Raw genomic sequence first — 23,600 nt, 5'->3', positions numbered from 1 at the left:
GACTGGTGGGGACTTTCCAGTTATTCTGTTTTTATACTGAGCTGATCATATTGTTTATCCCTAAACATAACCCTAAGACATCATTTGGTACGTATGTTAATTTTCCTGGAGGGTTCTGACACCCCCACGCATTCAGGCAATGTATTTCTGAGCCTTTCTCCGCTTCACTTTGCTGAGTGAGCATGTAGAATGGATAGATCAGTGTTAGTGTGGCATCTGCTGACTTCATTGATATGGAAATGCTCAAATAGGACGTTTATCAAATGACTGCAGCTCTAGTTTCACAGAACCAGATTACTGTGGAAAACAAGAGCATTGCTTCTCCCACTGTGGCCAAACAAGAACTCTTGAACCAGGCAATAATTTCTTAACTCACAACAGGTCATTCATAGATCATGCTGCTAATGTTCTAATAAACTTTCTCAAACCCATACCAGTCCCGAAAATTAGACCTAAATTGATGTTCAAACTCTGATATTTGATATCATATTACAATGACTTCTGCTGGTAAAGGGGACACTGAGGAGAGTTTTTTGATATTTGGAGTCAAGAGTATTTTTCTGTATCAAGGAAAAGGAACTACATCAAGTTATGAGTCCAATCTGTGAGGGAGACCCACAGTCACAGCGGCATCTGTGTTTGATTAATGAGTGGATCTTCTACTTACTGAAAGTCTCATTTTTTAATGCTGTGCATCTGTTAGCTGCCTAACAGATCACTGCGCCTCTTTAGGATAATATGCATTCATCAGGGCACTCTGGGAAATGAGAGAATTTTCTGCTTAGAGAAATAGAAATCTCAAAGTTAAGACTGGAGAATATGATACATCCAACAGTATCAGCTGTGGCATTCAGATTCCTCAGAGCAAACCAATCAGACCCCCTGCGGCAGGCAGATATGAGAGCAGGGACAAATACAGGGGCTTTTCTGCATGTTTATTGAAGAATGTCACCACTCACTTTAAATATTCAGCCCATTTCAGCACACTTTCCCATGATATTTCATGCAAATTATTGCAATAGAAGTCACCTTTTCTCTACAAAGTGCTTTGCTGTGGGATCTTTCACATGGTTGCACAGCCATGTGACATTTATTCAAGTCAGCTAGATCCGTTTCTCTGTTGAGCACCACAGGGATAGTCGGGATAGCGTTTATTTTTAGAACCGAGGATATAAATTAATAAAAAATGTCTTACAAATATTGTGTAAAAAAAATTAGAAATGTATATTTACACATTTACTACATATGTATATCCATTTTGATCACATCTAGTGACTCTACTTATGTGGTAAATAAACACACACAAATATATATATACCCACATTTTTCTGCTGCATAATGTATTTACCACACTTGTAGTCATTAGTGATCAACCTGCATACATATGCAGTATATATAAAAAATATGTAAATATACATTTGTATTTTTTCCCACAATATTTGTTAGAAGAATATTATCAGTTTATGATATTGCTTTAAAAATAAATACTATCCCAACCACCTACTCATAGCTATTCAAAGCTTTACATTGAGTGACATCTATTGGCCAGAAGTAGTAGGTGCACGTAATTTGTTCTAAGACAGCCAGAGTATGGATTTCTTAAACTCCTTTTAACTATTAGGGAGATTTTACAATATTTTGAAGAAATCAGATATGGTTTAAAACGGGTGTCCAATCCAGCTCCTGGAGGGCCACTGTCAGTTCAGCTCCAACCCCAATTAAACACACCTGAACCAGAAAAAATCAGATCCTAGAAGTGGTTTGTAAACTTTTAAGCTGCATATTGATTTAAATGTAAGGCAAAGTCAGCATCAGCACAAGGAAGAGTAAAAAGCACAGCATGTTTGTGATACCCACAGACCTTTTACTCAGTGAGATGTTTGGCAGCGTCAGTGTGAGAGTACAGAGCAGTGAACCGTACAAGTTTCGTTTCAGAAGGGTTTCATGATGCTCCTCACTGCCGCAGTTCTTTAAGGCTTTACAGTCAAAGAGACCCACAACAAAATACAAAGACCAAGAAAAGAACAAATATTTGTAAATTACTTCATTATCAAAATACCTGAGCACAACACAATCTTTCAAACCATCAGCATTCAAGAGACAATCTTAGAAAACAGTACAATATAAGAAACTGTTCACATAAGCAGCTGGTTCACCATATCACATTTACTCTGCAATGCATTCTGGGAAAATAACTTAATTCAATTATCCTTTAAATAACAACAAATAGCATAATATGAACCATTTAAAGAGAATGTTTCAAAAAAACAACAAAATCACCATAAAAAAAAACAACAAAAAAAACAAATGGAAATCAATGAAAGGGAGTTCAGGAGAGGATAAGCGAAAAGCTGCGACATCACTGCGTCTCAAACCAGGTGCAAAACCCTTGTTCAGACAGTAATCTGTTCAGCAGAACCACCTGCAGACACACAGAGCACACACACACACACAAGTTAAAGCTGAAATGCAAGGATCTAGTAAAGAAAAATTAGCCATACACACCTCATCTCCCATCTGTTTCCACATGTGCACCAGAGGAAGGCCGTCTTGACTGCCTGTCACCTGACCATAGACAACAACATCTGTCACGTTCAGAATTCTTCCAAAAAAAAAAAAAAGTTCCTCTGAGCTGTATTTGATCGCCCAGTGCAGAGTTTCTCAAACTGTCAACTGCGACGTGATGAAAAGCAATTCAATTTTAAATATTTTATTTGTTAACCTGTATGTCATGTGACCATAAATTGACCGTGAAGATGTGAATTTGTTGCTAAATTACTAAAATACTAACTTAATCTCAGGGGGTATTTCAAGTAAATATTTATCTCAAACGGGTTCAGACAAAGAAGTTTGAGAATCCGCTGCCAAGTGAAATGATGTAAAACAGTGGAAATAATCTATATACAGAATATACAGGAATAAAATGTGTTTGCTTGTTATAACCTTGATGATTAAGGCCATATTTGCAGTTAATTCGTCCAGTGCTGCTCTGGCCTCCAGGGAAAACTCCTCTCCTATCAAAGCAAATAAATTGCTTTTCATTTTTTTCATAATTCATTATTTATGATTTGATTTGATTAATTTAACAGTTTAAATTTTTTTTACATACGAATAATAATATACAGGTATAGTACATATCCATGAGCAGCAGCACATCACAGAAAGTAACACGCTTATGTTTTACCTGGCAAAGGCGTGATATTGTCTAACAGAACCTCTGCTGCCTGGAACGGTAATGTCACAAAGTCTGACCTGTGAAAACCAAATCTTCAAATATCAGATTCAGATCAACAATCACAGACAAAGGATCAAACCAAACTTGAGCGACCTGACCTGATCTGCCTGAGGGTGGCGCTGTTCACGGTGTCATAACCTCCATTATCTACATATCTGATATGAGCCATGCCAGACTCAATGCAGTACTGGATGACCTGGGCTCTCTGCCAGCCACCTCCTGTTACTGGAGCGGCACAGACCACCCCCACTAACAGAGAAAGACAGAAAATAGACAGACTTCCTCAACTAGATGACAACAAGCAATTATAATTATTTTGGGAGATGATTGACCTTCATAACCCCTAATTATAATTGATCTTGCCACAGTTTGAGCAACAATTCATTAAATACAGCACATTTACTATCAGCGATGCCGTCTGTTTGTGTGTGTGTGTGTGTGTGTGTGTGTGTGTGTGTGTGTACAGGTTTGGCTATATGTAATGGCCAAATGTCCTCATATATAAATGTCCTTATATAGTGAAATCTAGTGAGGACATTTTACTGGTTAAAAAGTCGGGCAAAACATGTTTTTATTTAAATCTAGTGTTTTGCACATGTTTCTGTGAGGGTTGTGTTTAAGGGTAAGGGGTTGGGCGATAGAAAAGATCATTAACCTGAAATAAAAATCAATGGAAGTCTATGCATTGCCCTCACTGATATAGTGAAACAAACGTACGTGTGTGTATATACTGTACATACACAACTTTAAAGGAATTAATGATAAGCCTGGAGTAATGGCATCTGAAAATTCAGCTCCATCACAGGAATAAATTACATTTTAAAATATATTAACATAGAAAGCAGTTGTTCATATCATATTAATATTTCACAATACTGTTTTTAATACAAATTAATATAAATAGAGCTTTGGTGAGCAAAAGAGAATTATTTCAATACGGTCTAAAAAACGTCCCAGGATAGACGTGATGAAGTTGGTCACGACATAATTCCCATACTTGTGTCATTTCCTAGTGTTTTAATTTACTAATATTCTAAAAATCTGAAAGTCATGCCAGTAAAGCTTTGCTGGTTCTAAAAGAGAGAAAAAGCAAAGGAAGACAACGATACAAAATAAAAGACAAGCTAACAAGAATAAAGTCTAAACTATGGTGGAGACAGATGTTGCGTTGTTCTTAGCTAAATTAATAAATGTCTATGTGAATATAAAACATTTACCCCTGGTTTCACATACAAGGCTTAAGCCTAGACTCAGACTAAAATGCATGTTTGAGCTAGTTTATTTATTTAACTAAAATCAACCATACCATATACATGCAACAGCACCATTGTTTTGTATTATGATGCACACCAGTAATGTTTTTTTCTAAAGCAAATTTATAAAAGCTACTTAAATGCCCTAATTGAACTAAGGCCTAATCCTGGCTTAATCTGTGAAACCGGGCCTTTCTCTCAACACGGAGATCTGTGTGTTTAAGTGGGGGTCTATATACCTTCGACAGGGGTGGGCAGGCTGGGACATCCCGGCTGAGAGTAGCAGAGCTGCATGTGCTGAATGAGGGTGGGAAGGGCCTGATAAGATGGATGCTTGTGCTGCTGAACGAACAGGTGAAGACCCGCCTCCATCTGTGACACGATCACCTCCACAAACACATCCTGAGGCAGCAGCAGCTACAGAGACAACAGAACAACACACACAAGGCACACATTAAGATTTGACACCTCAAAACACATCATGTCAGGATATTTGATGTTACTGGCATCAAACTTGGTGTGATGCGTCTTAAGGCACATATTTTCCACTTAAATTTCAGTCTATTCCTCACACAGAATTTGGAATATACAAAACTGAGCCTCACACAAAACTTGAAATATAGCACATTAATCATAAGAAATTTTTATGATGCTCATGATGTCAAGATTCTAAGAGTCCTCACCCAGGATGTGATGGGCAGGCAGGGCAGAGGGATACAATTACTCAGATCCAGATCTTTAAACTTCTTCCTGATGAGTGAGAGAGCATCATCCACCTGCTGCTGTGAGCCTGGACGAACACAAATGAATTCAACGCTAGGCTTTAGCATTGATTAGGTAGCCATCATCATGGGAAAACTCACCATGGATGTGGCAGATCTGAATCTCCTGAGTGAACGGCAGGGTGGAGACGTAGATCTTTGCTCCAGAGCTCTGCTTTAGGAAGTTCACGAATTTCCCCTGCTTCCCGATCAATCGACCAACCAGATGCTGCAATGACAGTTTTAAATCCAGGACAATTCTTCCTCATACAGAAAACAACTCTTCCTGTCACTCTCCTTATATCAGTAATACAATCCTCAATGGACAAACACACCCAGTATAAAGGCCTTCATATGTCCTGTAACTTGAGCTCTTCTGTAGTGAGTCTAGTACTTCAAGATCACATATCTTTTCTCTGCTGTGGAGAATCTCCGAACACGTTCATCCACAAATGTAATAAATGGGCTAATGCTCCATCAATATCAGTATGTGGGTGTGACTGTGTGCGGGGCTCACCGCTGGCACCTCTATGTCCCAAAGAATGATGGGCTGGGCCGGAGGTGGAGTCAAGCTGCTCACCTGAGTATCAGCACTAATGCAGCTTACACCTATATCACCTGAACCTGGAGACAAGATCCATATGAATGTAACACTGAGATATTTTTACTGCTTTGTGATTGAAGCAGATGTCTGACTTAAATATATGTATTTATATGTTTTTTTTTTACAGATAGCTGTAACAGGCAAATAAATATATCAAAAAGATGGTCAAAGTTTGGAATCATTAAGATTTTTAAATGTAAGTAGCCTATCTTATGTTTACCAAGGCTGCATTCATTTGATAAAAAAATACAGTAAAAACAGTACTATTATGAAACATTGTTACCGTTTCAGTATATATTAAAACATAACTTATTCCTGTGATGGCAAAGCAGATTTTTTTTAGCATCATTACTCTAGTCTTCAGTGTCACATGATCCTTCAGAAATCATTCTAATATGCTGCTGATTTGCTGCTCAAGAGATATTTATTACTATATTGAAAACTGTTTTTGCTGCTTAAGTTAATTCATCTCACAGTGATCAAACAGGAGCAGAATTTCTTGAATTTCACTGAAAGTAAATGTCTCACGTACCTCTCCAGGCCTCCTCTTCTTCCTCTGCCACTCCGTGGATGCTGGGAATCATTTTGTCCTCAATGCTGACCGTGTCCGCTTCTGTGGGGGTCATCGAAAAGCCTCTGCCCTCCTCAGACAGCTCTGCACCGGATGCATCCTCTGAGAAGCAAGAACCACATCCAGAATCGTCTCCAACAGAAGCTCCTAAATGGCTGAGTAGTTTCTCCCTGAATGAGACGGCGTCCTGAAGAGATACGTCACCGCTGATGCTTTGCTGCTGAAATGGTTTTTGAGCAGCGGACTGAAATTCAGCCTCCAGAGGTCTTGAAACACCGGCAAGCTCATGAGGATCAATGGGTTCCTGGTTTTTCCAGTCCTCTGCCGCTGCTTCTATGATCTCTTGAACCAGAACAGAACTGATCTTTTCCAAGTTCTCTGGGTTCAAGCCTTTATCAGTGGAGAAATCAGACAGGCTGCTGCTATCATGACTGCCAAAGTGGACAGAACCTGGCTGTTTCCCCGTTGAAGAGTGAGAGTCGTTGGAAAGGCAGTTTGAAGAGAGACAAACCAGATCAGACTCAAGCCCAGAGTCATCTTCACTAACTTCTCTGCAGTCTGGATGTCCTTCACCAGCAATGTTGTCCTTTTCTTGCCCAGTTTGGAGAGTCTCAGGGAAACGAACAGATACTTCTCCTTCCGGCTCGGGTCGAACTCCCTTGGTGAGGCCTGTTACGGGAGAGGTGCAGGTAAGGTTGCACATGTCCAGAACTGGTGAAGAATCTGTGAAGTTGCTGATTTCAGAGGATCCTGAGTTGTTGTGGTCCATTTTCAGGTCACTGTAAGAGAAGAAAAAGAAACAGTCCAGTGTCTGTCTTCACTCTGGAAAAAGCAAATCTGTCCGTTCTCTAAAGGTGACTTACTTTGACAGGTCAAAATACATTTCAGGATAACTTGGCATAAACCAAGATTTTCCATTCTTCAACAATGGAAACATTAGTCACACTGCTAAAAGGATGATTTAGACCAGAGGTTTTGAAATATTTTGCTGTAAAAGACCCACAAATATAACCCCTTTCCACAATAAAAAGGCAGCATACGGCAAAATGAAGAATCTGCTTACAAAATTAAAAACTATATATATTTTTTAATTAAGTTGACAGCATATTTGAGATGATCATTTTCTATGCTAAACATGTATCTGTTTTGGAATAATGTGTATTGTAAAGAATGCTAAAATAAACTAAAATGGGAAAAATTCAATGAAATAATCATAAATAATCTCAGGCTAGTCTTCAGAAAGCAAAATGGAATGTTACTATTATTAAATTTGGGAAAGGTATAAAAAAAAACATGTTAAATATATTTCATTAATATCTATAAAAATATATTTTGTAAAAAATAATAATAACATTTGCAGACATTGCACCACTTGTTGTGACCTCTTGGGGGTACCTGGAGCCCTGGAGTTTAAATTTAAAGCTCAAATAACACATATTTGTAGAGAAGATTTAATATTAGAAGATATTATCACTTAAAACTGTGGCTAATGAAGTAAACAACCTTCAAAAAAATAGGACTCAAGTCATGAATGCTCTGCTACTGACCTTTCACCCAAAATACTGGAGTCAGCAGGGGAGGAGTGAACAGATCTGCTTCTGTCTGAAAAACACACCTCCTCTTCAGTCCAGAGAGGAGCTGTCGTCCTCCTCCTCCTAAAGCTGTACCAGCACCAGCCTAGCAGAGTCAACACAGAGACGGAGGCCAGCGGCCTAAACGACAGCAACATCCTCTTTCCACTGATCCCACTGAGAGAGAGAGAGAGAGAGAGAGAGAGAGAGAGAGAGAGAGAGAGAGAGAGAGAGAGAGAGAGAGTGAGAGAGAGAGAGAGAGAGAGAGAGAGAGAGAGAGAGAGAGAGAGAGAGAGAGAGAGAGAGATTCAGCTACATCTAATAACCATCCCTAGTCTTGGGTGGCACTAGTCTGTAAGGAGAGATGTCTGAGCTCAGAGGGGGAGTGAGTCTTGACACCAATAGAAGACTGAACCAGAGCAATCTCATTACCAGCTCAAATATCCCGGCAACACACAAACACATGCAGCCCTCTTAAATACAGCTGTCACCATGACATTCACCACACATCTTATTTTCTGTTTGTATATAAATATAAATATCAATATCAATACATAACATTACAATGTGTTTGCAATCACAACCCAAATAGCAAAGAAATGCAAGAAAGAAGACCAATCACAATTTTTGTTCGATTTCTTTTTAAAGTGAACATGTTAATAAGAGATATTATATTAAATATAAGTAGATATTATAAAATTGTTATGCTCTATCAGTGAGATGAGCCATAGAAGCAAAAAGAGGTAGCTTATGGGTTGAAAAAATATGAATGTGTTGACAATTCCTCACACTCACACATATTGTTTTCATTTTTTACGGGGAATTTCCACAGACATATGATTTTTATCCTAAACAAACTGTATATTCTATCCCAACCCTACCCATCACAGAAAACTTTCTGGATTTTTACATTTTCAAAAAAACATATATAAAAAACATAAATCGTATGATTTATAAGCCGTTTTCCTCATGGGGACCAAAACATTTCCCCACAAGGACAAGGATTTCAGATATTGCCCTCTTTGTGGTGACATTTTTGTCCCCATAGGTTACCAGGCCACACACACACACACACACACACACACACACACACACACACACACACACACACACACACACACACACACACACAGCTATCAAATTCAGAGCGAACATGAATTAAGAAAACGTTTAGGTAGACGCAGTTACATCGGCGTTTCAATCACGCTGCAATTTCAACTTTATGGGATCTAAATCTGTTTTGTGTTTTTGTTTTAGTGTGAAAGCATGTAAAAAAAACAAAACAATTGATGCATTTAAATCACAAGCGAATAAGTCAAGAAGGAAGAGACCTTCATTCCACATATATAATAAAAGAAGCCGGTGTTTGATGTCTCTCTGCTCACCGTGAAGCTCAGCAGCGCTGGTGTGTGTATGACGTCACGGGAGCGCACGTGTGTTCCTGACAGATTAATGAATGAATTTATTCAACAAAATTAAAAACTTGACTAAAAACCATGTGTTTCAAGGCAATGCATAATCTAACATTCACAGTAGTTAGTACATAATTACAAAAAATAAAATAAAAATTACACTACAATTACAACGCTGAACAGTTTTAATTGGTCAAGTGATTGAGAAAGTGTGTGGCCTGTTGTCATGCGATCTCCCGCTCAAGCTGAAAGGCGGGAAACTATGGAACACTCGTGAGATTGATAAGGCTGTATCATTAACGAAGTAACATTTTATATTGCTGAGTTTAACATTTTGATTTCATATGTAAACAGAATGAGAAGTTTAGGCTATGTACTGTTAATGTATGTATCCATATGAATGTGAATAAGTTGTCACACTGAGGTGCCTTTTGTCTGCACGCAAGTTATTTTTCTTTACTAAATATTAAAAAAAAAACACCCTGTCCAGATTTATTTTAAAATTTCTAGAAATTACAATTATGCAAATCTTTTTTCTTTTTTTTTTACACATTTTAATGTGAATATAATTATATGTATAGCTTCACATACTACACATTCACTTTAACAAGTCAGGAATCTTCAGTGTAATCTTCAGATGTGATCTGGATGATATAAGCAGGGAGCTTTTTTACCAAGCCATAAAACATACACAATGATGGACAGAAATGGACTTTATTAGTGTTACATCTGTGAATATGAAATCAGATGATAACAATAATGTATTATAAAGAGGGTCCAGGTCAGGACACAAAGATTTCGATCTTCAGTGCAACCCTCAATATTTACTCCATGTTAATTGACATAATGCAGTGAACATGATTGACAGACAACAATTCATATTTTATGTTGTACATATTCAGTAATTAACTGCTTTACAAAAAGCAAAATAATACAATGTCATAGTCACTTGTATTTACAGTGTAGTAAATATACTTTTTCTATTTTTACACAAAAAAATATTTACAGAGGTGAAACTCTCGCCATAAAAAAAGGAAACTAAGAACAATTAGGTAAAATTTTGCATAACCTCAAGTGCCAAAAAACGTAGTGTTTGAAACATCCATCTGTCTGCCATTACTAAACCCATTCGTCACTTGACCTTTCTGACATTAAGACGTACCAATGTGAAAGCAATTTAAGACTGAAACAGAACAGGAAAAAATAAAACTGCCCCCAATACACACATTTCAACATGTCCAAGAGTCAAAATGGCACCATTGTATATGGGGTAGGGATAAAAGTTAGGTTTCAAGCTTGGATCTAAATCGAAACAAAAATGAAACAAAAACACAAACATCAGCACACATGGCATAACATTTGCACGAACAATAAAGAAAATCTGCTGCACTGGACTGTACAGTCTTGCGGAACCCAGAATGTTACAGTTCACCGACCAAAAGAAAGAAAACGTTAAGAAATAAGGTGAAAGTAAACTTTGAAAAGAGATTGAGAATTGACCCTAAAACAGCATTTTCTAAAATCTCTCTTTAAGTTGCCATAACATAGTGTAACCCAATGAGATCTTGGTTGTCTCTCTCGGTTCTTTATATCTGAATGCTTTTTCAGATGGTTGTTACCCTTTCTGTAAAACTGTAATTAGATTTGATCTTCAAACCTTCCCCTTTAATCCAAAACTGTCAGATTATCACCACCACAAGAGTTGTCGTTGATTGAGTGGTAACAACATTTCAGATAGATCAGGCCAATTAGAATTCAGAAAAAGTGGGGTTTTGGAAAGGCAGTCCACACTGAGAGATCACAGTTTGGATTTTCCTCTATGTATGTTTTTCTTGTACTATAAAGTCCAAAAGGGTACAAAGGGTAAATTCTTGAAATACTACATGAACGATTGTACACTTTTGTTTTAGGGGAGAGCTCGCAAATGTTTCAGCATTAGTGCTGACTCTCCAGGAAGAAAAATCATTCCTGCCCTAAAAGAAACAACCACAAAAAAAAGTTAGCACAGTAGGAAAACAAGATCAAATACAACTGAACAAAGGAATGGCACTTATTTAATACTTTCATCTATTACATTTAAGAAGGAAATTAGTGCTTTTAAACATAATATACTTCAGGCCACCTTCAGGCAATGTGATTCCATCAAAAAAAAAAGTTAATGTTCTATTACACACAAACAAAGCAACAACAAAAAATGAGACTTCCTCCCATGTGTCAAACAGTGACTGGTTTAAACAGAGGCGTTCAGTTTATTTTGATCCTGGCAAACACGGCTGAACAGTTTTAGAAGAACCTAAAGATTACCGTAAACGCTGGGTTTAGTAGGAGTGAAGAGAAACCGCATAAAATGCAGCGTAATGCATGTCAGAGGTCCAGCAGGGGCAAAACCCTGCTGTGCTGCAGTTCTCATACAATCTTTTTGATGCTAGGTCTTTTAAAACTGCCGGTGCTGCGTTGTTTCTGGACCTGGCTGGCCGAGCCGTGGCGTGTGCGTCCGCTGGATGCCAGACCCGTGGTAGGGGACAGGTCCACCTTCTCTTTATCGATTCCTGCTCGAAGCAAAAACATACATGCATGATTGAACAAAGCTACAAACACATGAAAATATATAGCCTATATTTGAACAGTCATTCAAAGCTTCTGTTCCTGAGGTTATATTAAGTGTAAAAGTTATATTGACCATACAGACCAACCAGATATGCCATTAGATTTATCATGTTCAGATGATACAAAAATTATAAAAAGCACACATAAAAGGTGGCAAAGCTGTTGCTACACACATTGGGAGTGTTTACTCTCTAATATGGGACAGACATTACATTTAGAGCATACATCAACCACATGTGCATCGCAAAATAGAAAAAAAAGATTGGTATGACCATACTAACCCACCAAAAAAACCAGAAGTGTGTCAGCTTGACAGGAAACAACTTAAAGGGGTGGTATAATGCCCTTTTCACTCGATGTAAAATAAGTCTCTGATGTCCCCAGAGGGTGTATGTGAAGTTTTAGCTCAAAATACCCCACATATATTTTATACAGCATGTTAAAATTGTCACTTTTTGCAAATGAGCTGCTGCTCCCCGCACAGAGGGCGGAGCTACAACACCACCTGTGTTAGCAGCTTCGATTACCTCACACAGACAGACATGTCTGAAAAATTCAAAAACTTTTAGCCTTTTATGTTCAAACCGGTGTCAGACAAAGATGGAGAGATTCAAGAAGAAGTGACAACATGTAGACAACATTTCTGAATGGTTAGTTGATGAATTTATGTAGCTTATGAGTAGTTATCTTCTAGTCATTGATTAGCATATTCTGTCTTGATAATCTAAAACAAAAAATTCGGGGGCGGGGTTTATGTGAATTTTAGGGTTTGTGATATCACTAACCCGGGAGGAAGGTCGTGTAGTCCCTCCCAGCTGTTTGTTGTAGTCATTAAAAAGAAATTACTTTAAAAGAAAATATCACCCTTTGCTTTGACATATGAGTGTCGTAACTTTGCAGATGTTGTTTATGCTCAAACAGCAACATTACACACTAACTAAAGTTAGAAAAATGAAATCATAATCAACCACCCCTTTAAAACAATCAAACACTTTGAACCATAACTGTAAACGTATAAAAGCATAACAAGATGTCATAAATGAGTTTCGTAATTAAAACATTGCTTTTAAATGTTTGTCTCTGTAGGTTCATCTCTTCCAAACCAACCACAATTGTTTCCAGTGTAGACAGAAACGTATTGCATTGCACCTGGTTACAACATTGTTTATGGGTTACATCTGCAACAAAGTACGGGTTTAAATATAAACTACAAAGAATTGAGCAGAGTGCGGTTAAAATGAAGCAGGAAGTGTCAACTTCACACTGCTTGAACAACTATTTTTCTACAGACAGCATGCAGTCAAAGTGACACTTGAAAGAACTGACATCATCATGCTTTTATCAGCGTTAAACATCTGTGAACAACAGTTGCTGACAATCTCGCAGTTGTGACAAAGAGACAGACAGCAGGACAGTATGAGTGAGATTCTTTAAATAAATAGTCTCATGTAATTCAGTACAGACCTGGTGCATGCTGGGAGGTGGCCAGTGATGTCATTGAATTCGAGAGGTTGAGGTTGGCAGTGATGCTGAGCTGGCTCTGGGCAGGTGGAGGGTATGGAGAGGTGGGTGTTCGCAGACCCTCCTCGCTCGTTTCCTCATCGATGCCGGGCAAATACGTGTCAATCAATCCATCCAAAAACTTGACAATCAGCTCTGCATAGTCTGGGAACTGAGTTTGCTGCGGAAAACAGAGAGCAGCTCAAGTTTATATACATGTGCATAATAACAGATTATGGTCAATGTTTTTCTCTTGCATTTTGAGAACAAATTCAGTGTCACTCACCTTAGAGAAAGGACCAGCAAACCTCCAGAGTCCATTAAACCCAAAAGCTGTGGAGGTAAGTAAAAATTATATAGAATCTGAGTACTTGCTCACTACGCTTCGAGTACCCATTCACTCGTTCATTGATTACAGGAGGATTTTCATAGCTTCTCATTGGACTCTGGCAATCATAGATCAGAGTCCCTCATCTGCCCATCAGACTCTGACATTTACAGTTCAGACTCTCACATCAGACTCTAGCATTCACAGATCAAGCTTTTACATCCACTCATCAGACTCTGGCATTCACAGTTCAGACTCTCACATCCACTGATCCTGCATTGGTTTGGACATGTGCATATATATATAAGAGATGTGAGCTTTTACTTTGCAGGTAGGATGTTTGGTATTGAGGGGGCGACTCTTCATGATAAACTACACTCTGCACAATTCCATGGACTGGGTTCAGAAGATTTGGGTCCTGACACAGTGACAACAAAGTATTAATCTTTGAATCCAGGAGGTTGTGACTGAAATAAAAAGCAAAACACAACAATGAGAGTCTCATTTCATAATTCAATGTCATGTGTACTGTAGAGCAAGTACATTTGGACTTACACAACAGGAAAGACCTTTGGGAAGACAACACTGGCCTCAGCTAGAAACTCATACAGGACCCTCTGCTCAAATTCATCTGATGTGTTTTTCACCTGAGTGGCCTGAAAATTCATTCAAGAATACAAATAAGTCGAAATTCAGAGGATGAATGGATGTTTAAAGGAAATGGGAGGGTGGGGATGGGGCGGCAGGAAGTGACACGCAAGACTTCAGAGGAACAGAAAATGACTAAATTAAAAGACTATAACAAATATTAAAATTATAAATGCAAATTAATCTGTGAATGAGGAACTGAAAAAGATCTTTCTTATTTATTCCGAGAAAGAAAGAGATTACCAGCACAGTCAAAAGCAGCGCCTGGATTTTTGGATCTGTGAGAACTTCCTCATTAAGCAGGACATTGGACTCAGACACAGAGACCTTCCGCAGGTGGTGATGGGAGATTCTTGGAGTTTCTTTCAACAGGAAACAAAAAGTTATAAATGGATGCAAACATTGAGAATCATTTCATGAATTCACGTCTTTGTGACCCTCACCAATTTCATATTCATTTTCAGCCACTCTCCTCATCTTGGGCGGCGTTGTGATACCCGATTCCATTTCAGGCCTCTTCGGTGCTTTGCTGTCTGATATAAGGTGGTCGAAGCTTTTTCTGGTGCCTAAGGGAAACATTTTAAGAACATTAAAACCAATAAATACTAATATAAAAGTTAAAAGCATTTAGGTATGCACACACACAAACACACACACAACCCAGTAAAAATTACCCAGAAGCTTCTTGGTGTTAACCTGGGAGGGTTGCCCCATGTCCAGACTCATGGATTTGCGTGTTCGTGGGCTGACCTGCCCCACTATGGGGTACTGGGCCATCAAGTACCGCTCTGAGACCTTTGGGGATGTCCACAGCTGGCTTTCCCGCAGCAATCTGGGTGACAAAGTTCATGATTTATGAACTGGGTTGCAAAAAGTTAGCATTTTACAAAAGGTGATGGCGTGAAGTCACCCTGATCTTCTGTCTAGGTGCTACCTGCAGGTGGGGTCCTCATGATGTCCAGAGTACGTATCCATGGAAACATTCTCCATGGTAACATCAGAGAGTAGCAACTTCCTGTGTTTCAGGCTGCAGCGGCTACGCACTTCTTCTGACACTGGGAGGAGAGCTATACAAGTGCGCATACACAAAATGTACTCACTATAGTGAATCCTAAATAACCAACGTGAAGAGAAGACAGTAGGAAAGGGGAGATAGCAGTGGTTTCCTTACCTGCCAGATATGCCACGCTCTGTGTGTTCACCTCAAACTTATCACAGTTCAGGTGCTTTCCTACTAAGGCCAACAGCATGTGCAGGATACGGATGGTCCGTGCCACGGTGGTGGGGGAGGGGTGCCGGAACCCTGCAAAAACAAAACAGAAATGTGATAGTTTTCCAACCAAAACACAAAATGTTTGAATATTTTTTGCATAAAACCCATTTATTTACCTTTCAACAGGTGCCCAACCAAAGCAAAATTAAAGTTGGAGTTGAAGTTGAGACCAACAAAATGGTCCATCTGTTTGCAGTGCCATTCCAAAGGCTGACGGATCTCCATAAACACCTCCTCAGGACTCTGAGAGATAGACAGGACAAATCCTTTTTGCTTTCAATAGTTCTTTATATTTTATCTTTTAGTTGTTTTAATCACAAATCGGCTAAATATTGTTTGAAATAGTTTTTAGATATGCTACAATGTAAACTACAAAAATGTCCACTTTCCACAAATCTTTATTTTAAAGTACCCGAAAGCAAACGTTAGAGCTACCCTATTTGCTAGTGTACCCATGATTAATTTATTCTGCAACCGAAGGTGGCTAATAAAAGGTGGTTTCTGATACAATGTCGGCCTACGCATGTTTGTATATGTGCTGCAATGTATGTGACATGTGAGAGTGTTATATTAAAACCTTGTCGTTGAAGACTCGCAGACTATCGAGTGTGTGTAGGTTCTGTTCCAGCAGAGCGGTTCCGGCAGAGTACAGATTCACCTCATCCAACTGCAGCACAGCCACAGCCACCCAGAAGAGTGCTTTGTGCATCGGTGAGTCCTGGACGACACCCACACAGTTAAACAAGTCATACACACGCTCTCTCTCTCACTCACACACACATTTTAGAAGAATGCTGTAATTTAACACCTTGTTGAGTAGAGGCTGTAGTTTAGTGAGGGCAATGACGGTAGCTTCGATCAGCACCTGGCTATTACAGTTATCAGGACTCTTTAGGCAGCTCTCCAAACCCTGAGGAAAAAAAACAACAGTTCTTCTTAAATGACAGAAAACATCAGTGAAAAGCTAGATGGCAACATCATCAACTGAGATGATCAGCACAGGATCATCTAATACTTTCCAGAGAAGAGCAAAAACAGTACACAATGCAGCTTATGGATTGAAACTTGACTCATTTTCATGGGTAACCCATGTTTCTACTTTAAAAGTAAGACAGTTTAGACAGGTTCTGACCCGGTCGATGCTGAGGAGAGGGCTGGCCTTGCTCAGGATCCGTATGATTTGTTTCATTTGGGTGTGTGTGACCCGTTTACTGATGCAGCCAAATACCACAAGAGCCCGCGGTTGCAAGGATGGATTATATTGAAAAGCAAACCTGCACATTAAACACACATATACATGTGCATCATGAATCTGCCTTGAACACACATCAGTAAACTTCAACTTAGTTTATTAATAAATTATTTCATAATTCAACTGTAAAGAGCACAGTTTGCATACTTCTGTGCCAGATCGGTCCACTGGTCCAGCCATTTACAGCCTGGAATGTCCCTCATACATGCCTAAAACACAAAGGGAAAAACCCAGTTAAACCCTATGACACACTTTTAACCAGTACGTGATGCTTTATAGCAAACACGGAAATATATAGAGAAATGAAACAGGCATTTGATCTCTATTAAGGGTCTTACAGCACCCGTAAGCATTTTCCGGGGTTCCCCCTGATCCCACCCTCCACCATTGTCGATACCATATCAAATATCAATCCTTATCAAAGAGGGGCCATCTCCACAATATATAACACCTTTTTCACGTGTTACCCCTTGGCTTCTGATAGTCTGCGGATTGCTTGTGCTAGGGATCTTAACATAGAGATAGAGACAGAGACAGAGACATGGCAGCCGATTTTGAAACGTGTTCACTCGTCATCTGTTTGTGCTCGCCACGGGGTTTTACAGTGTAAAGTTGTCCACAGAGTACACTGGTCTAAAAGTAAGTTAGCCTGCATGTTCCCTGACATTGATCCAAGCTATGACAGCTAATTTAACTCACATGTTCTGGACTTGTCCTGCTTTATCGCTTTTCTAGGAGTCTGTTTTTGATTTTCATTTCAGCTATCACATCTGTTAATATCTATCCCTCTCCGCTAGTCGGCTTGTTTGTAGTCCTACCTCCTGATTACTCGTTGCAGTCTCATTTCGCTGAGTTGGAAGCTTTTCTTACACTACTAGCGAGACGCTGCATTTTGACGAACTGGAAGGTTCCTCACGCTCCTTCTCATACTCGGTGGGTAAAAGATGCCTTATTTTTTTGCTAAATTGGAGAAAATTAAACACTGCCTTCGTGGTACCATGGTTACATTTTCAAGAATTTGGATACCCTTTTTAGAGCATGTTAAATCTCTGCAGCTGGACGCAGTTCCAATTGGCTGACTGTCCTCCCACCCTGCACTATCAGTGTTGGTTAACCAGGTTGTGCACTGGTATTGTCGTTAGCAGCACACATTATTTACTTATTGAGTGTTTGTCTCTGTTGTTGTGGAAAATTCAATAAATAAATCATAAAAAAAATGGGGAAAAAAGGGTCTTACAGCACTAATTAAACAACCGTTTCATGTGAACATGGAACAGTAACTTCTAACAGACCTGCTAGCACTTTGTTGAAAGAACATTGCAAAACCATCTCAGGGCAACAAGTGTCCACGCTAAATACAAAATGCTGTGCAAATCTATACAAATCTGATATTAAAGTGCCCCTATTATGCTATTTTAAAGTTTCCTTAAAGGTCAATTTTTTTTTTCGTTTTCTCATAATATACATTTGCACATCACTACATTTTCAATGATTCTCAAGCGACTCGTCAGATGAATCAATCTCTCTAAATCCCTCCTTTCCGCGAGCTACTCTGCTCTGATTGGTCAGACAGTTCAATCTGTTGTGATTGGTCTACATGCCCATTGCCATAACAACGTCAGCTCTGCTTGTCCTGAGGCTTCCTACACCGTAAACTAAAGACAGTAACGAACAATGACGTCGGTTTTACCATATCAATGCAAGCGCGAGTCCGATGATGATACATTGGAGGAACTATTCATTCAACCCGAACCTCCATCGCAAACTTGAGCAGGACTTTCTCAGTGATACACTACTCAGTTTGAGGTACATTATGAGATGTTGCAACTGTAATTCCTCACCATCAGCATTAACAAGTGCATGTCCCTGAACAAACCGATTATTTTACTTGTACTTATTTATTTACAGAGTATTTTTCTAATATATTGCGGTGAACACGTGGAAACTGTATCAATAACAGTGCATGTAGGCAATACATTAGCCGAGCTCTAGCGTGAATGATCTGATGTAACATATATGTTGGTAAAACAAATCTTGCTCCATGCTTAATCTTTCCTCAAAGTAGTAAGAACGACAGACAATCTGCATTAATAGACACAGTTATAGATAATAGTGGCCCACAACTGATTAGCAGAAGTATTAATAATGTGAGTTAACCAGTTAGCAGTTAGCAGAACTAAGTATTTTGAACACCATCTTTCAAGAGCAAGCGGTTTGCGAATCCTGCATTGAACTCTGAGATTTGAAAAGCAGTCGTCAGTAAAACAAAGGGAACACTGCAAAAGTTTAGGATTATACTGCTGTGCTTTCGTGGTAAAGATTAATTTAACCACTGATTCTTCACATGCTCGTCCTTGGGCAGTAAAAAAAAAAAAAAAAAACTGGCTTTACCTTCACATTGTAGAGCACAGTGTCTTCTCGACATGATGCTATCCAGTATCCACAGGAATCAGCTGCTGGTTTGAGGTTCAAGTTTTCCCTGGTGTCTGCGCGCGCAATAAGTGGGCAGGCAATATGCTAATATTTCATCTTGACGTCACAACGAAACGGCTTATAAAACGTTTGAAAAACGATTCATTTAATTGACTAAGAGTCAACTCTTACTTTTGAAAGACAATAACTTTATATACGGTGCACTTTCAGATTTAAAACTTTGCAGGATGTTTTCATTCACTTAAAGCTATGTTACACACTACATTTTCAAAAATCCATAATAGGGGCCCTTTAAATAAAAAGCTATATTGAGAAGGATTTTGTACCAATGAGATTTCTCTTTAGCTGGTAAATGTACAGCTATATGAAGTTTGAAAGTCTTTCTGTCTCGGGTTACAAGGTATAACGTACCTCCATGATCTCCAGCAATGCCTCGGTAACCGTCTCCAGGGATGACAGAGCAAAGGTCTCTCTCTCATAGGAGCCCGGAGAGAATGAACGATCCCTGTAGCTGGAACGAAAGGCAATAACCGCAGCCGATTTGACCTTGCTGATGCCGAACAGCAGGTAGAACTTTGGCAGGGAGAACTCTGTCAGACTTAGACGCAACACCTGCTTGGTCTCCTCTGCACAGCAGAAAACCAAGACACTTCAGTAATCAATAACTCACTGATGCATGAAGACATCTCTCTAGGACATAGACATCCTCTTACCGCTGAAGCACAGCTGGGAGCATGTGCAGAGGGAGTGGATGATGTTAATAACCAGGCCATGCGTGGATGCCCGCAGCGACAGAGGCCCCGTGGCCACCAGCAGGGTCACGACATGGAAGAGATAGGGCAGGTGGGCGGCTACATCCAGAGAGTTGTTGAAGGACAGCATGAGCATGTATCTGGCCAGGATGGCGATGTCATCCCACATCAGGTGCTGCTCCAACGTTGGTGTGGGTGACAGACACGTCTTATCGATGATTTTACACATCCGAATGATCACCTGTGGGTAAGTTATTTTTTATAAATAAAAAAATAAATAGTTGAAAAACTTAAAAACTGAAATAAAGTAAAATAGAAACATAATAACACTGATAAAAATGACAAAAGCATATAAAATGACTAAAACTTAGACAAAAATGTAAATGAAAATGGAAAATATAGATATTAAAGCTAATTCAAATGATTTATAAATACTATAATAGAATATATAAATAATACTAAATGACAACGGACAGCTCAATCTATACAGGAACACTGAAAAAATTTTAATAAGAAAAAACAAAAAAACATTTCCTGTAAATTGTTCTGCTTGAGGATTAAGAAGTTGTTTAAATGAAATATTCTTATGTTAAGTCTGCATGGTTCACAGAACCCAGCTGAGCTCAATGAACCAACCTCAAGTCTATGACCTGCGCACCATTAACTATCTCCCATAACAAAGAGAGAGAAATAGAGACAGGCAGACCAGAGTGGTTAAAGAGAGCAAGAACAAGAGCGAGAGAGGAAGAAACCAACCAAACCACATCTGTGAGTCACACTGTTGCACATATAATTACAGCATCACATTTAACATGTTGTGTTGCAGTTTTACATGTTCAGAAACATTCTCAAAATTTGGTCCTTGGCCTGTTCAAGTTTCTCCTGGTCTAAATGTAATGTTAAGAAACGTTATACTTCTTAGACGATTTGCACTTATAAAAGCTGAACTTTTTCAACAACCATTTATAGTCACTCTCACAAAGTGTGTGTGTGCATGAACATCACCTTGCTAGACACCAGTTTGACGTTGCCAGAGGCCAAAGCCACTGCGGTGTCTGCCATTACTTCAGCTTTGATAGATCCGAGACCTCCCGTCGCACTGGTTTTAATAAAACTGTCCAGAACTACATCAAGTAGATCGGTTATCTGTAGACACAGGAAGCTGCCATCAGCTCAAAATTGACACGAGTAATGCTCTCTAAAGTTAAATTAATTGCAAAAACAACAGTGCAAGTATGCTACAGGAATACGACTGGGAAACCACAAATAGCAATGTGTTCATCTTTCTTCTTTTTTTGTGTGTAATTTACGTAGTTTCAGAATGTAGCTCTTAAGCCTTAACACCTCCCCAGCAAAACCCCAAATAAGATGCCTTCAATTCTGTCTCACATGAATACATTTAAGATTAGTTCTGTTACCTGTCCCAAGCTCCCCCAGATCTTGGCCTGAATGGATGGATACATCTGCTTTTCATTGATTGTCATGGTAATGAGTTTATCCAGAATCGCAGTAACTCGTTGGCGCTTGCCATCGTCGCTGTGTTTGCAGAAGCGTACCAGGTTCAGCAGCCAGGGAGTCATGTACTCCAAACACAAGTGCTTCAATTCTATACCTGCATACATGGAGGAAAGTCATTGGTTACCAGAAGACTTCTTTACTTGAGCATTCCTGGACCCTGTTATGCTAAACACTTCACATCCTTATCTCTAGACAAACCATTCATTCTTGTAGACATAACTGGAAAAAAGCAAATACACAATCATGATGCCTTTAAGTAGCAGTTGAAAGTAGGCACTTCCTATTAGGACTTCAAGGCAAAACAGAATGCGAGTAATGATCCGAAACAGCAGGAGGATCACCAGGGTCTTCTGAGAGTTTAATTAAGGGCTTAATGGGGCACTAACTGGACTTGCTGAAACCAGAGATACACTCCTCCAGGAACTCCAGGGTCAGGTGAGGCTCATTAGCTGCTAGAGTCTTGCTAATGGACACGATGAAAAGGGTGTTATTGGCAGGGATGCAAAGGCCAGAGGTTTCCAAAAGTTGGCCTTCAATCTTCAGGTTAAAGGTGCAAGTTAAGGCACACAGGAGGTTATAAGCGGCAGACCTTTTAACAAAACAGAGAGAAACATAAATATTCAGGCATGAAATGCCAGGAATCCACTGGTAAATATTTGACCACTGTTGATTTAAGTAGGATAAATTCATCACCTTAAACTGGGGTCAGAGCTGCCCAGGTTGAGTAGGGCGATGTTGAGAAGAGTTCCCGGAACATCTTTGGGCCTGATCTTGGTGTGCTGGGGGATGGAGTCGGGCTGGGAGAGCTCCCAGCGCGTACGGATGTGGATAATCGAGTGAACTATGCTCTCACACTCCTGGTGCATGAAGGTCAACGGCGTACCCTGGTTAGCGATGGTTAGCGTGAACTGATTTTCATCCACTAGGCAGATCTCTTCAATCTCCGAGGCGTAGTAGATGTCGTTGAGGAAGACAGACTGACCCAAGACTCGTGTTCGTTCGGCTGAGGTCACCTGCACTGCCGTACTGCCCACCTGGAGCAAAGAGAGAATCAAAAACATTGAGATAAAACATAAAAAGTGAAACTGAGCTGTAAGAAGTATTCACGTTTTTTCACACACCTTAATGGAGACTTTGGTGTCTTTGTGGGCCAGTTTTAGGGCATTGTGAAAGACCTTCAGGTCTTCTTCCAGCGCAAGAGTAGCTGCCGGAAGCTTCTGTTCCTCTGGTTCCACATGCTCAGCCAGCCGTCCGGGTGAGTCGATGAACAGTAACTTCTTACTGCCCTTGAGGCCCGTAAGCAGTCTCTCATGGTATTTGGTGTATTCTCGTACCCATGTGTTACAGTTATAGATGTAGATGGCGGCCACGTTCTCGTAAGCAAATCCCGGAAAGACAACGAACCATTTGGAGAGGAAGTCGGTCTTGAAGCGATTGCTGGGGCCAGCATGCGTCAAGTCAACCACTAGCTCATAGGGTTTAGCATAGTAAGGTTTGAGGGTGAGAAGCACGTGGTAAATGAGCAAGTCCCCATTTATCTGGCCTGTCTTGAACCTGTGAGAGTAATGAAAACAGACAGTCAACGAAACAAAAGCAAAGGCCTGCAAACCCACTGAACACTGTTATTATTAGATTAATAACTAGCAAAAGGAAGACAAACTATGACGCTTGCTTAAAGCCAGAGAGTGTTTTCAGTGGTCATATAAGCTTGCATTTTGAAGGTTATAGAAACCAAATAACAAAACTTCTAAAAATCATGGGCAAATCATCCATGACATGCATTGGTTCATGGTTAGAAAAAAGAAACGCTGTGAAATGTCTTTACTACGGGTGTACGATATCGTTTACGATAATATCGTAATTGTTATTTTAACAATGTGCA

General features: G+C 39.5%; 2 protein-coding genes across 3 annotated transcripts in view; both read right to left on the bottom strand.

Annotated features, from left to right (window-relative positions):
- Nucleotides 1-1,791: 1,791 nt before the first annotated feature.
- On the bottom strand, nt 1,792-9,987 carry akap1a (A kinase (PRKA) anchor protein 1a). Its single transcript, XM_082157624.1, has 12 exons — nt 9,381-9,987; nt 7,972-8,172; nt 6,386-7,203; nt 5,767-5,873; nt 5,352-5,478; nt 5,172-5,278; nt 4,728-4,905; nt 3,334-3,484; nt 3,185-3,252; nt 2,944-3,014; nt 2,506-2,565; nt 1,792-2,422 (listed from the first exon to the last, which is right to left on the bottom strand). The coding sequence occupies exons 2-12, from the start codon at nt 8,151-8,153 to the stop codon at nt 2,360-2,362; spliced, it is 1,932 nt and encodes a 643-aa protein (XP_082013750.1). The 5' UTR covers nt 8,154-8,172; nt 9,381-9,987; the 3' UTR covers nt 1,792-2,359.
- A 118-nt stretch (nt 9,988-10,105) lies between these two features.
- Nucleotides 10,106-23,600, bottom strand: part of nf1b (neurofibromin 1b) — a 61,659-nt gene continuing 48,164 nt past the window's right edge. For both annotated transcript variants that reach the window (XM_082157617.1, XM_082157618.1), the window contains 22 exons: nt 22,840-23,272; nt 22,412-22,752; nt 22,105-22,307; nt 21,619-21,812; nt 21,206-21,346; nt 20,162-20,441; nt 19,860-20,074; nt 17,163-17,224; nt 16,896-17,037; nt 16,572-16,673; nt 16,341-16,481; nt 15,880-16,006; nt 15,662-15,793; nt 15,425-15,557; nt 15,165-15,322; nt 14,934-15,056; nt 14,734-14,852; nt 14,398-14,498; nt 14,167-14,309; nt 13,801-13,847; nt 13,479-13,695; nt 10,106-11,956 (listed from right to left, as the gene is read on the bottom strand). In XM_082157617.1, the coding sequence (XP_082013743.1) occupies nt 11,814-11,956; nt 13,479-13,695; nt 13,801-13,847; nt 14,167-14,309; nt 14,398-14,498; nt 14,734-14,852; nt 14,934-15,056; nt 15,165-15,322; nt 15,425-15,557; nt 15,662-15,793; nt 15,880-16,006; nt 16,341-16,481; nt 16,572-16,673; nt 16,896-17,037; nt 17,163-17,224; nt 19,860-20,074; nt 20,162-20,441; nt 21,206-21,346; nt 21,619-21,812; nt 22,105-22,307; nt 22,412-22,752; nt 22,840-23,272 (3,697 nt within the window). In that variant the 3' untranslated portion in view covers nt 10,106-11,813. The remainder of the gene's footprint in view (nt 11,957-13,478; nt 13,696-13,800; nt 13,848-14,166; nt 14,310-14,397; nt 14,499-14,733; nt 14,853-14,933; nt 15,057-15,164; nt 15,323-15,424; nt 15,558-15,661; nt 15,794-15,879; nt 16,007-16,340; nt 16,482-16,571; nt 16,674-16,895; nt 17,038-17,162; nt 17,225-19,859; nt 20,075-20,161; nt 20,442-21,205; nt 21,347-21,618; nt 21,813-22,104; nt 22,308-22,411; nt 22,753-22,839; nt 23,273-23,600) is intronic.

This window comes from Leuciscus leuciscus, assembly GCF_965113295.1.
Source record: "Leuciscus leuciscus genome assembly, chromosome: 24".
In the NCBI taxonomy this organism is placed as follows: Eukaryota; Metazoa; Chordata; class Actinopteri; order Cypriniformes; family Leuciscidae; genus Leuciscus; species Leuciscus leuciscus.
This window is presented reverse-complemented; position numbering and strand designations above follow the sequence as displayed.